This window comes from Scardinius erythrophthalmus (genome assembly GCF_964197995.2).
Source record: "Scardinius erythrophthalmus genome assembly, chromosome: 13".
In the NCBI taxonomy this organism is placed as follows: domain Eukaryota; kingdom Metazoa; phylum Chordata; class Actinopteri; order Cypriniformes; family Leuciscidae; genus Scardinius; species Scardinius erythrophthalmus.
The window spans coordinates 19,263,834-19,278,789 of NC_138233.1; the positions used below are offsets into that span (position 1 = coordinate 19,263,834).

General features: G+C 35.1%; 1 protein-coding gene across 2 annotated transcripts; it reads right to left on the minus strand.

Moving 5' to 3' along the window:
• Positions 1–276: 276 nt before the first annotated feature.
• Positions 277–14,070, minus strand: cul4b (cullin 4B). 2 transcript variants are annotated; one of them, XM_081382700.1, is made up of 20 exons: positions 13,100–14,070; positions 12,128–12,243; positions 11,939–12,042; positions 11,224–11,293; positions 10,997–11,070; positions 10,702–10,864; positions 6,958–7,047; positions 6,348–6,430; positions 6,201–6,268; positions 5,967–6,085; positions 5,672–5,864; positions 4,203–4,307; positions 3,990–4,100; positions 3,815–3,900; positions 3,615–3,722; positions 3,365–3,478; positions 3,094–3,199; positions 2,720–2,892; positions 2,480–2,632; positions 277–1,448 (listed from the first exon to the last, which is right to left on the minus strand). In XM_081382700.1, exons 1-20 carry the CDS (start codon positions 13,554–13,556, stop codon positions 1,353–1,355), a joined length of 2,589 nt encoding a protein of 862 aa, XP_081238826.1. In that variant the 5' UTR covers positions 13,557–14,070; the 3' UTR covers positions 277–1,352. The 2 variants fall into 2 exon arrangements, with proteins under 2 accessions (XP_081238826.1, XP_081238827.1); XM_081382701.1 differs by having other exon boundaries at positions 3,830–3,900; positions 13,100–14,031.
• Positions 14,071–14,956: the final 886 nt, after the last annotated feature.

Below are 14,956 nucleotides of genomic sequence, written 5' to 3' on the forward strand. Positions count from 1 at the left end.
ACAATGGTTTTACTTATTATTGTCTTGCCTTAAGCCAAATTCAATATTCATCTAAAAAATAATTTAAAAAATCCAACAATGTTAAGTTCTGTATAGTTATTACTAGTTAAAATACCTAACATAGTTCAATGTTTTTTTTACACAATGAAAGACCACCAATTTATGATGTCTGATGCTTCTTTGGTTCATTTACCCCCGTTATTAAGAATCAAGTATCCATTTCTCATCATCCAGTATTTTTAGGAAAGATCACAATCACTGATTACAGGGACAAGATCATGGAAACACATACAGTTGTTTATTCTGAGGCAATAAAAACAAGCATACTTTTTCCAGACACTGGACGACTGTCCACTTTAGTATGATTTCTCAAAACACCACTGCCAAAATTTCCACAGACAGATCCAGTGATGCCACACAGAGGAGCTTCTCAGTAAACAGGCCTAATTCAGAACTTAAGGGATATATAAACTTGGAAACACTAGGATGATAAAATGGGGCTGCTGTGCTTGTTCGGAGTTTCCACAGAAAGAATGCAGTTGCAATGTAGTCGAGTGTCAAACATCAAAATTGTGTGTAAAATGTATATACAAAATAAACAAGAGGAGGAAAAGTGAGGAGGTGTAAGCAGGGAGGGACAAAAAGAAGGAAGATGTACAAGTTAGTGTTTAGCAGCGTTAACATTCCTACAAACAAAACAAGTGCTTGGTTTTATCTAATCTTGGCACATACTGTGAAATTTCCAATCAGCCTCAATTGTTCCATTTATCAATAAATCACATTCACAGAACATAAATTGCTTGTGAGCAATCAGCTGAACCTTCTTTTCATTGTACAAATTTATCAAACATGGGCAAAAAGAAAACCTGTTTCAATGTTCATACACTGGTATCCAATACAACATTGACTGAACAAACGGGTCAAATTCAATCAGTCTGGTTTTCTTTGCACATGTAATGTTATGATATTTTCATGGGTTAACAATGAAGAAAAGAAGAAAAAAAAAAAAAGAGACAAACAACAGCCATGGAACCGAGTCTGAAAATAAATAACTTTTTTTAAGCTCAGGATAGTCCAATTCTTAGAAGCATTGTAACAAAATAATTTTGTATTGTTTTTTTTATTTTTTTTATTGGACATTCCATTCTGAGGGAAATAAAACACACCCTACCCTGTCAAATCCATGAAGAGAAAACTGATTCAGTTGTTGGTCACTGTGGTGATGATGGTAAAGTGAACAAAAACTGGAACAAGAGGTTCCATGTGCTAAGGGAAGTAAACAACGTCACTGAGAACATCCTCTTCCTGTCATTTCTACCATCCCTCATCATCCCCTCTTATTCTCTCTCTATCTAAGCCACATAGTTGTATTGATTGGGATTCTCCTTATCCCTTTCCATGTAGTCCCTGTCAATAAGTGACTCTATCCTCTTCTTCAGATCAGCAGGCTGCAAAAAGATGAAGCAAAATTTAGTGGCAGTGGCATATGTTGTATGCTGCGAGTACAGTGAGTCTTGGGCTAATAATACATTCATAATACATAAAATCTTGAGGCTAGAGAGAAAAAAAGATTAATCTGTCAAAAATGTAAGTGTTGTCTAAATGATTAGGACAAATCATAACTCTTAATTTTTTACCTTGACTGTGATTATGATTATTTTTGCTAAATAGAATTCACGTTAAACTGCATATCATATTCATTATGTAGGCTACAGATTCCACATCAAGCTGAAAACGGTGTTCCTGTAGTACTTCGTTGCATTTTTATACACTACCATTTAAAACTTTGGGTAGGTATTAGATAAGATTATTTATGTTTTTGAGAAAAAAAGCCTCTTATGCTCACCAAGGCTGCAAATATTTGATCAAAAATACAGTAAAAACAGGAATATTGTGAAATGTTAATGCAATTTAAAATAACTTCTTATTATACCCATTTTACTATATTTTGTGATAGCAAACATGAATTTTCAGCATAATTACTTCAGTCTTCAGTGTCACATGATCTTTAAGAAATAATTCTAATATGCTGATTTGCTGCTCAAGAAGTATTATTTATTATTATCGATGAAAACCTTTTTTCTTTCTTTTTTCAGGATTCTTTTGATAAATATGAAGTTTGAAAGAACAGCATTTATGAAATAGCCCTTACTGTTACTTTTGATTAAAATAATGCATTCTTGCTGAATAATATTAATTTCTTTGGGGGAAAAAACAACAACTTTTGAATAGTAGTGTATAATCATTAATACATACTTGCCCCTCTTAACAGCAAGAAAAAAAAACTGACACACAATTAATGTGCAACATGCTCTTATAATGCAAAAAGCGGCCTACATTGTGCATTAAATCTTATTTCAATTGTGTATACGACAGTATTCTACAGTTTATATATTAGCTACACGACATCTATTACCATGTGCCATCACAAACTGAAGTGAAACTTCGATTAGCTGTGCAAGCAAAACTGTGATCTCACCTTTACTGGGAATTTAAGTTGGTTGTACACCTCAGACACCAGAAGATTATGGCTGAGAGTTTTCCTCATCTTCATGATTCGAACAATGGCAGCATCGATTTGGTACTGACGGTCCTGGAATACTCTCTCTGTAGTGCTGGCTTGCTCCTCCACCTATGAGGTACAGCAAACAAGGATGAGACCAAGTGCCCAATACCTTTCACACAACAGCAATCAAATGACAGGTGTGCAAGACAGTACCGTTTCTTTCATCTGGATCTGGTTGATTTTAATTCTGAAGAGTTTGTGTTTGAAATCATCATTACATGAGAACTTGTCTCCATCTTCCACGTCTTTACTCTTTGGGGTTTTGGTAAGGACACGTGCCTTCCCACACGCCAATGACTGCAGAGTCCGCCTCAGCTCACCGTCCTCTGCAAATATGAGTGTATTTTCATTTATCTGAGGTTCTTTAGTGAAATTTGTTAAACACTTTAAAAGTTTGTAAAAGGCTGTGAGATTTAAATATGAACAAAAAGATTAACATTAAATGGAATGGTGTCTTTTAACAACAAGAACACAAATTTTACAAGACAAATCACAAGACAAAGCTTGCTCGTCACAATTATCCATACCAATGCCTGTAGCCAGTTTAATGTCCTCCAGAGAGAACTCCTCCCCTTCATTAAACATGAGCAAAACTAGCGTCTGAAACAGAGACACCTGCAGCTCTTTTTTGCCCTGTGAAAACCAAGAAAAACGTTTCTCTGAGAAGCCTTTTGAAGAACTCATTTTCATTTAGTTAAATTTGTTTTATATATATATATATATATATATATAATGATCAGCCACTGATAGCCTGCTATTCACGCCTAGTTGCTATTTTCAAAATAAAAAATGTGTTACCTCTTTGAATTCTGCCTTTAAAACACAATGTCCTAACGTCGACTGCCACTGTAGTTTCCGTCCACTGTGTTTGCCAAGGTAAAACGTTTTGAAAATCTCCTGCAATTTTACCATCTGAAGAGTAAAGGGTATTAAAAAATATATTATTTATTAATTATTATGTATTACTAAGGTTAATTATATTATTGATTTTAAGTAACAAAGAATATCTGATCCAAGCTCCCATCTTTCAACATTCATCAGAACAGACCTCTGGAGGCAGATGCACTTCCATGGGGACGTATGTTGGCCAATAGCCCATGGTGAGGATGTTAACCGTCAACTCGATGTTCCCAGGAATATTTTGGCACTGCATGTGCTGAGGGGCAGATTCAAAAAGAGAGATTTAAAAGATGTAACTAGACAAAAAAGAAAACAGAAATAAAAGAAAATAAAAAAAGATATCATTACTTGTTTGAACTGCACCATAATATCTTTTGACAGCTCCATGTCCTTGAACATTCCTTCCAGTTTACTAGTAAATGCAGCGCCACATTCTACAAGAAAAAAACAATTGAGTTTGTTGAAACCTCTATTACATGAGTATGGTTTAAGAATCAAACATGAAAGGAAAAATGTAATTTACCATGCTTCAGTTTTGACAGCATTGACTTCTCTGCATCTACAGAGGCACTCTTTCCCACCAGTAACCTCTTCGCTAAGTCTTTCTTGTAGAAGGCCTCAAAAACATCTTTCCCTAAAAGAGAGAAATGAGAAAGTCTATGAAGCTTAGACAGTGGTTTAATAATTGAAAACTCTCTAGGCCTTTGGAATAGAGCATTAATTTTAAATGTATTACCGTAAATGAACCTGAATATGATCATTATCTTGTCCAACATTTTCTCGAGTTCCTCATCAGTTGCTTCTTTGTTCCCAGCACGGAGCTTTGAATCCACATATTTTGCTACAGAACATAAAATCACAACATTAGTGAATATTAATATTTGTCTTGATCCAAACAGCTGCAAGCTCTCAATCAAACAAAAAAACTCAATAGCTATGTTTCCATCTACCTATTATTATGCGCAGATATTGGATATTGCATTAAAAAAATGCTGCATAGAAACACCAAGATGTGCATAAACTTATGTGCTCAGATGAAGCTAGGGATTTCAATTTACATAAATTCTCATAATCGATCGTTGTTTAAATTACCGATCAATTAATCCTTAACCAACCAACATTTGTATGAAAAAGCGCTGCAGACGCACAAGTAAACAGTATACACACGATGCTTTTGCAACATGTTTTTGATTGTAACTTTGTGAAACATTAGTAAACCATAGTAGATCGCATATCTTTATTTAGAGCAGGTGGTCTTGATCGAGTCCAATCACAACATAAGACAATGCCTAGATCACTGAGTGACATGACAAGCGGCTTAGCTAAAGCTATAGGACTTCTCACCCACTAGGATCTTATTACTTGTTTATTCTATGTACTTTTATTGTGGCCTTTACACAAGTAGTTCTTATGTTCAGTAAAATCACTTATTTCAGTTTTTTGGACCCTTGGTTAATTAAGTTTTTAAATAAACGGCTTGCCTATCTAATCTATTGCATGGCTAGAATACATTAGGTGTGTTTGACTTGAAACGGCACTGCACAGACCAATCGGTGTAGGACATAAAAGTACCACGAGAGCGATTAGAGAGCAGATTGCGTAATACGTAACTACGGCACCCTTGCTTGATTTTTCCACGCGTGTCTTCTGCATGTGTTTTGCTCATGAGCTGCATGCATCTCCGTAATATGGAGGTAAAGTAAATATTTTGACCTTGCTTAATCAACCATCAACTTTTATTGATTAAATTACTTTGCCTCAATAGAGGATGTGATTGGATAACTGAACTAAGCAGTGGACCAATCGCATTGCACAGCATCTCAAATGTTGGTTTCATCATTCTGGAATGCCTGAATCAAAGTCTGTCATCAGAATAATTTGGTTTAAATCCCACCCAAAAGTGTCTCACATGATTGCATTACCAAACACCAGGCATCCAGACGAATTTTGTCGGCACGCTCTGAGATGCAAGTCATTTATGATGTTGGGAAAAAATTGCAGCAACTTTCATTTGAATTACAGACATTTTGCGCCAATTTCCCAGGAAGTGACGATTTTGTTCTCTTGAACACATGGGATGGGAATGCTGCTTTATTCGTAAATGTTCAATGTGATAATCCAATTTGCCAAAAAGTTACATTCTCAACTACATTTGGATGGAAACATAGCTAATGATTGGTGGGAAAACAACTTTTGTGAACTGACCTATGAGCTCTGCAGGTTTGTTCGGCCGTTTGTTGATAAAGGTCTCGAAGGCCTCCTTCATGCCATTTACAAACTTCTCGTTCTTCAAGAAACAAACATCGATGATGTGATCGACTTTATCCTTGAAATCCAGAAGCTCCTGAACCATCGTCTTGTCTTTCTCTGGGTTGATTACAATTGTGCTTCCAAAGACCTGAGACATAAAAAACAAGACTTGTGAACCTGAATGTTCAAATAATATACAGATGTGTTATATCATGGTTTTGTTAGTCATCTCGATGTATCCCTTGCACACCTTTATGTACTCAACCCAATGTTGCAGCAGAACCTGGACACCTCCCCTTACACGACTGAAGAGCTGATACAGCAGAGACAGATCCTGAATACGGTTCTCATCCAGCAGGTTATTTAAACCTAGAGTTTGCCAAGAAAACAATTACGAATGTAAATCGCTTTTAATTCTGAGGAATGGTTAACCATTTAAACAAGAAATACAATGTCATTCATTTTCATTTTATGAGGGTCATACCTTTCTGAAGTATTGCAGTGAGGTGTTCTCCAAGCAGTTGCTTTTCAACTGTGGCAATGAGGGGTTTTCTACAAATTAAGATAATACATTCACATCTAATTTTCCCAATTAAAGGACTCTCATTAGTCATATTCTCTGCATACTTACTGTGTGCTCTGGTCTAAGTAAGTAATGACTCTGTCTGCCTCCTCCTCCAGACGTTTGTTGACATGATGGAGATACTCTGGCACCTGAAAAAAAAATTGGGGGGATTAGGGGATAAAATTAAATTAAAATAGATAAATCTATTTGGTGAAACATCTTCAATTACATCTTTTTTTTCTTTCATACAATCACAGTTCCCAGAGAGCAAAGCAAACAGAAGAGAAAAACATTTGGCTACAGAAGACAAGAACAAACCACCTGGAATACTTTACTTTTTTTTGTCTTTTTTGGAACTTAACAGCCCGTTGGTCACAATGAACTGTGACTGTATGAAAAAGATTTTTTAATTTCTGTTTGTGTTCCACAGAAAAAAATGACAGCATATCCAAGTAAGGGTGTAAATGATTTTTAAACTATTTCCAAGTGAGAGTACATAAAAAAAAAAAAAGAAAATATATATATATATTTTTTTTTTTTACAAATACAGATCAGTTCAAACTAACTTCTACTTAATGAGACATGCCAAAAAATTACTTCTCACAGAATCGTGATAAAATGATGGGGGGAAAAAAACAAGGAAAAAACAAAATCAACACTATGATGTGAAACTCACCTCTCTTTCCTGCATGAGCCTCTGGCCCTCTGCAGCATACAATCGATTCGTCTCCTCCAGAAAGCGTTGCTCAAATGAATCCTGATAAATCTGTCATAAAAGAAGCAAAGGTGTGATTACAACAATAATAACAGGTTTGGCCACACAATCTAAGGGCTGAATGATATCAGGAATCAAGACAAAATCTCACAAGAGCTGTACAAGATTTGCCATTGTTTTGTTTCACTTACAGAAAATCAAATTAACCCTGGCCTGTAGTATTAAAGTAAACAGCAATTTTTAAGTAAATTAGTATAATAAATAACTTTCATTAATGATTTAAAATATGCTACATGACAGTGTTAATTTCGTTGACAAATAATTTGTCATTATTTTCGTCAACGACATTTTTTCACAGACGAAAACGAGACGATAACTAAATAAAAACTAGTTTTGAATGACAAAAACTATGACGAAAATCTATTGACATTTTCGTCAACGAAAAAAAACTAGACGAAAATGTTAGTGACGATTTGGAAAGCGATCCAGTATGATGTCCTGCATTTGTGGTAGATGCGCACAATTGTACTGTGACGTGCTGATCTACCCAGCGGCACACGAGTTGGCATGCGCTGCATGTCTCATAAAACGTTAAAACATGTACACGTCTGGGAGAATGAGGAGAGCAGACATGTAGATCTGAATAAGAGTGACGACGCAAAAAAGAGCTCTATTCGGTACGGTTTTCTGTGCGCACACACCCGACCCGAAGCGTGCAGCCATTCACATAGACACCTATACAGCGCGCGAGTACAGAATTGAGCTCTCTTTCGTGTCTGAATGGACAAATACACACAACATTATCTCTAAATGTCAGTTTTGGAAAGTATTCACATAAATTATGTCGGTTATGTCTTAAACAGTTGTGAGTGTATGTATCGCATGTGCATCAGTGCAATTGGATCCGCATGTCATTGGCAGTGTTGGGGGTAACTCATTACAAGTAACTTGAGTTACGTAATCAGATTACTTTTTCAAGTAACTAGTAAAGTAATGCATTACTTTTTCAATTTGCAATAAAATATCTAAGTTACTTTTCCAAATAAGTAACACTAGTTACTTTTTCACATTTATTGACTGACAGCTCTCCTGTCCCCATGTTGAGAGAAACAAAGTGAGGTGGTGGTGTGTGCGCTGTGTAAACATGATGGTTATTGTAGTTCTAGAGTAAATGTGAACTTACTCATCTCACTGCTCAAAATAAATAAAAACAGTAAAATGCAATCTCAGAATTTACTCAACTTTTATAATTAACTATTAAATTACACAAATATACTTTGTGAATTTAATCTCACTTTATTAATGTCTTTGCTGCTGACCTTCAATGATCTAATTCAACCATACTAATAAGCAAAAATTCCTTTATAAGATTTAGAAATAAGAGTGTTGAACTTCCTTCTCCTGTATATTATTGTTCTTTAATCCAGAACAGCAGCGCAGCTGAAAGGTTAGTTTGAGCGGCACCCTTTACTGTACAAGCGTAAATATACATTTCCTTCAGCCTGAGGCTTATTCAGTTCACTTTTGGTGTGAAAGGGCCTTAACATTTGCCAAAAATATAACTTTTTTGTTGGTCTTGTTATTAAAAAAAAAAAACAAGCAAGCCCAGCCCAGGTGAGAAGAAAAAGTAACATAAAAGTAACGTAACACATTACTTTTCATAAAAAGTAACTAAGTAATGCAATTAGTTACTTTTTTGGGGGAGTAACGCAATATTGTAATGCATTACTTTTAAAAGTAACTTTCCCCAACACTGGTCATTGGACACGATTCGATGTCTTAAAGCAGTGGTGCCCAATAGGTCGATCGCGATCTACCAGTCGATCGCAAAGACAATGCTGGTAGATCGCAAATAATTTTAAAATATGCTTTTGTTAAATTTGAATAAAAATAAATATAGCATTGTCCTTCCTTCTTTTAGTTTCTGTATAACTTGCACTTGACGAATGAATTTTTACCAGGCGCGATTTTTGTTTATTCGGTTGTCATGACAACTAGCCTGCTTCTGCTTTCCAGCTCAAGAGCTTCGGAGAACAGAGCGCGAAATTGTGAAGCTAACAGTATTCGGAATCGGTAGCGTACACAAATGCCATTCATTCATTCATAAATTCCAACCATTTGAAAATAAACTGTTTGAAAATGATCAAAACACCGGTCCACCATGACTGATGACAATGTGGAGGCCTGTTTAAGATTCGCTATCAGCAGCTTCTGCCCGGATTACTGTCTGATTCCAGTCAGTGCAAGTCATCAGAATAAGGCAAAATGTTGTATGTATTTTGAGTTTAGTGTTAAAATTGAATATCAACAATGAACATGTATTATTATTTTTCTCCTTAATTACAAGATTACATGCAGTACTACTACTGTAGTAGCAACAAGCATTTGAAGTGTTTTTTTTATTTTATTTTTTTTTATTTATTAAACTGTGTTTTTTAGTTGGTAGATCTCATTGTGTTGATCATTTTAAAAGTAGATCATCAAGCAAAAAAGTGTGGGCACCCCTGTCTTAAAGTGACAGTGAGTAATAAACTTAATGCGGTCTGTGTCCTTAATATTGATCAAGCAACAAAAGCAAAAGAGAAAAGCATTCATTGCTCATTAATAGCTTTAATAAGGATTAATTATATTAAATAAATATGTCTGCTTGAAAGAATAGAGAATGATGTATGCAAGTAGTTAGAAAGAATGCATATATCATTCATTGAAAAGAAGACTGTGTTCTACTTTAGGAAAAGTGGTTTTATTTAATTTTAAGATATTTTTTTAAAGTTACAGTAGTTAAATCTGTATCTGTATTGCATGTTAAAACTTTAAAATCATTCATATTAGCAGGTTAATATATGTTTTCTCCAGGAGTAGCCTATATGGGTTTGGGAATTTTAGAGAAATTCTAAATTAATGCATTTCAATTTAAACCCATTATATTTTAGTCAACTAAATCTACTGTAGATTTAGTCGACTAAAATCTTATTGTATTCCGTCGACTAAAACTAGACTAAAACTAAAACAATTCAGATGACTAAAATATGACTAAAACTAAATGGCATTTTAGTCAAAAGACTATGACTAAAACTAAATCAAAATTTGCTGTCAAAATTAACACTGCTACATGATCAATGCAGAGTAAAAAAAAAAAACATCAGCTTGTGACAATGTTGATTAATACTGAAAATATTTTTGATTAATCTCTTGGTTTAAGAAAATAAAAGTTGTTACAGTAAAGACATAACCTTGTAGATAAATGGGACAGTGTACTTTGAGGGTTTAAAATGTGAATTATGAACACTTACATTAATACGTCCCTAGATTTTTTTGTATTAATACGCATAATTATTCATAATGTTTTGCATCATATACTACTGTTAAGCAAATGTTTTGTTAAACATTTGTGAAAACAATTTCTAAGGAAAAGTTAACAATTAATCTAAATCTAAATATTCCATATTTCTAGCAAATATAAAAATACATTGCCAAACTAACCAGACTGTACAAAATACTTTATCATTGCCTGTCATGTGAGAGTTAATAGGTTTAGTGACTTTATATGGTTATTGCATTGAAATTGAGCAGGCAATAAGAAATACAACTCCTTACTTTAAGTTTTTTGCACTTAAATGATTATTTTTTTAAAATGATGCCATAAAAGCATCATAAACCCGGGAACATTCATTCGAGCACAAATGAGAAAGCAGGTGACCTAACCTGCAGATCTGAGAGCATGCTCAGAAGACTCCTCAGGAGACTGCGGTCTACGGCCTCTCCACTCCGCTCTCTCTCAATAAGAAGCAGAATCCCATCGATTGTCTTACTTTGCACCTTCAGGTCGCTGATGATATAGAAACGAAACAACTCCAAACCCATGTCCCTGAAGACGAAACACAAGGGTATCTTTAATCACAAGAGGAAGGAGCAGCAAAGCACTGGTAGTAAATAAAGACAGCAAGAGTGACAGTGCCAGCATTACAAGTTCAGTATCTTAAATTCAATGGACACTTACCAGATTGATGGCAGCATTGAATTTTGTAAAACATATGTGCGATCCAAAAACAAAAATATACTCCTAATCATGATCTACAAGAAAAGACAAACAATGTTTTGTATAAAAAGCATTTTTGCAAACAGGTAAATAACTAAACATAGGAGCATTTAATACAAACGACAACTTTCAACTTATTCAAAATAAATGTAGAGAGTAAATAGTCTAGATTAGACTACTTTACAAACCATTTGTCTGCAATGATCTTGCCAGCATTTGTCTATTTTCTTGAGGAACAGAACACTGTCTAGGGCATCCGTAGGACAAAGGTTAAGTTAAATGGCAACAATTGTGATTAGCAGTCTATATCCAGACAGTCCTTATTATTTACCAGTGACTGAACTTCTCATAATTTTTTCAAAATGTTTCCTCATATTTTTAGTTCATTTGCACCATGCCATCATTGTTGTTTTTTAGCAAAAGTGTTGATGGAGTTCATATCAAACTTTCAGCTATTATTTAAAATTAAAAACAATTTTGGTGTAGATCACTTTAAGAAAATGTCTAATGAAACATAAAAGCATTATATTTTATTTACAGTTATTTTAAATTGTAATAATATTTCACAAAATGACTGTTTATTGTATTTTTTGATCAAATAAATGGAGTCTTGGTGAGAATAAGAGACTTCTTTCAAAAACATTTAAAAAAATCTTACCGACCTCAAACATTAGAAGGCCAGTGTATATTGTGTTTCTAATAAACTTATACATTTTTTGGTGGGGCCATTATTAAGCTACATGGCGCAGAAAGGATAAGTAAAAAAAAAAAAAAATCTAAACTTTTAACCTGCAGAAAAATAATCTTCATGTTGAGCCCTGGTTCATGCTCTTTACTTTCACTCTCTCAACCTAAAAATACAGCAAGAAACTGAATATAAATGTGTAGCAAGGAAAAGGATATTCTCTGAACTGGTCAATCTGTGCCTTGATATGGTCTTCACAGACCACTCTGAGCTGTTTATAGAGCTTGGCAGATATCTTATGGGAGCACAGGTTTTCAACAGCCTGGAAAGACAAAAGGGAATAAATAACATTATATATAATATTACTAAATGACAAAACAAATATATACATAAAACACAGAGCGTACCTGATAGAGCTCCTCTAGATTGTACTTAATTGAAGTGCTGTTCTGTATGGCCTCTACTGCCTCCTTCAGCTTCTGCCAGGTCTCATTTGTGTAATTCTCTGGTAATTTTGGCTTTTCTGATAAAGTTTAACAAAAGAAAAGGACATGTACTGTTAGCTTGCACAAGAAACTACATCTAGTTGTGTTTCAATTACGTGCAGGTTTTGATTTGGTTTACACAAGTGGCATACCTCCATACACAAATGCAAATTACATAAAGTCTATATTTAAGAGCGTAGAGATCAAAATCTGGTCTTATTCATAACAGCAGCACTTCCTTGCATAAGATAAGTTGTTTACCACTGTATTAGCTGTATGTCTGACACAATTGTTGTTTAATTAAAGTATATTAAAACAATAATTAACTTTCATTAATGCTTTAAAATATGCAACATGAGTTTAAAAATGATGGCCACTGAGACTAAATATAAAGATGCAAAATGGCGTGTAATGTTGATGATTGGCAATGATGAAAACTACTGAAAATATTTGACATCACTCAGTTTGAAAAAAAAAAGTTGTAAGAGTGTAAAAGCAGATACAAGAGGTTGGTGTTTTTGTTAAAACATTTACATTAATGCTTCCTTTAAAAAACAACTGTATATATGAAAAATGAACATCATATGTAACAGAAAAGAATGTTTACAAACAGATGCAAAAGAAACACGTGTTTCAAGCAGTCAGATTTTGATAGATGTCTATAAAAAATATAAGTGCGTACTAAAAGATGGTCTCAGTCGTGACACTAGCACAGCATTTTTCTTTTATAAGCCAATTATTAAAGTTGTATACTATTGAATTTGGTCGTGGCTGTACTGGGCATCATTTCTGGACAACACATGTGCGTTTGGTCAAGGCTCGTCAAGTTGAGAAACTAAAACAAACACTGCCTTTTATAAAGAAGAGGAGGGGGACCAACGATTCTTCACCTACCTTTAAAGTTCTTGATAACAAGTTTCTTCGCAGCACCGGGTTTACTGTTGGAGAAGGTGGCGGAGCCCACAGACTTGGTCAGTCCGTTCGCATGATGCCCAACACCTCCAGCCAGGAACACATTTCTCGCCTTTGAACACGATTCGGCAGGGTTACACGACTCCTCGGCCATCTTCACATCCAGCCCGATCAAATCCAGCGGGTCCTCGAACCTCAACTTCTTCTGGATGTGCTGCTGCAGCTGCTGTGAACTGGAAGAGCAGGACGTTGTGGATGAGGAATTACAAATGGCTTTAGGAGACGAAGATATCGAATCAATATCTTCCTTTTCTGAACTGTTAATTTTCCTCTTCTTAGAAGACGTTAAACTACTGTCGTTGTGGACATCAGAAGCTACCGGTTTGGGCTCTTGGGCTGGCGGTGGGGGATTAGGGGAAGGTAAACCTGTTGGAAACATGAAAAAAGAAATACTAAATCAAATCGCTAATCTACTAATGCTACGATCCCCGGTTTGGACGCTTTATATTCCTTGGTCTCGGTCGGGGGAAGTGCAACCTCGCGACTCCGTGTGTGTGATTAAAGAGAAAAAGAGGATAAAATGAGAAGTGCAGCCCCACTTGGACCCTTCTCTGCTCTTGTTATTGCCAACAGAGGAAAGATGGTTGAATACTGCTTCCTCTCGCTCGAGCACACACTCCGGCGCGCTGCACAAAGTCCGTTGGATTACAAACTGCTTTTCGCCGAGGGCTGTTTGCGTTAAAGCATTCTTCTGAACACTGTGTTTCTGCTCGGGAAATAGGCTGGTATTTTCGGTTTGAGGACAAGTCTGCGGGGAAATAGTAACTTTTCTAAGAGGAGACGCTGACCCGCCGGAAGTACTTTCGACCGTTGCTGTGCGCAGCTGCAGTTGAGGCGCGCGGCCTGACGTTTCCGATCCTCCACCAGGGGGCGCCCATTCATAATGCGCAGTCCAGTCTATTCACTCAAGACTGCCTTAAATGACAATAATGTTTGTGAATTATATACGTCAAGCTTAAATTTCAATATCATTACATTTTTTTGTGTGGCCAACTATAATGAAGTTTTATTTTTACTGAAATTTTTTAAATGATTGTAATGGGGGCAGGATGTCAAATGCGTGATTTCATACAATTGATTAATTACAATTTGTATGTAAACTGGATTTTTTGCTGCCTTATTTCCGCTTTCCTTGATTTTTTCGCTTTGAGATTTTAAAAATGTTTTACTGTTTTCATTAAGATGACAAAAAGTGTATAACACAGGCCTACTGTATAATGTTCCCACTATTGGGTCACAAATGGTCAACATATGTTCAGCTAACCTTTGATTTACGGTTAAAATACAATACTATATGAAAACTGTGAATCATATGTTCTCATGTTTGTTTGTTTATTCATTTATTTATTTATTTTTGGAATGTGTGAGAGGTATCGGTGTTCAAGGTTTGCTCTTTTTACCAGAGGATTGTTTTTGTAGTGTGATTTTTGGTGAATTGTATTGAATCTAATTAGGGTAAATTTGACCTCAATAATGAGGATCCTAACCATGAACAAACAGTTAATATACAAAACTAACCATAAATTATTCACCACAGAAGTAGAAACAAATGTGACAGCTAGCCTCAGAAATGGCATTTGACACGTGGCTTGAGGACTTTACTCTAATTAAATGTTCACACACATGAAAGCTAACAAAAACTGATGCACAACGTGTCAAAATAAAAGATGCTAAAATGTGTTTTAAATCTGACTGTCAGAAGGAAATCAGCTCTTACATGGATAATATTTTGGTATTAATAATAAAATGTCTATAATAATATTTATATTTATAATAGTT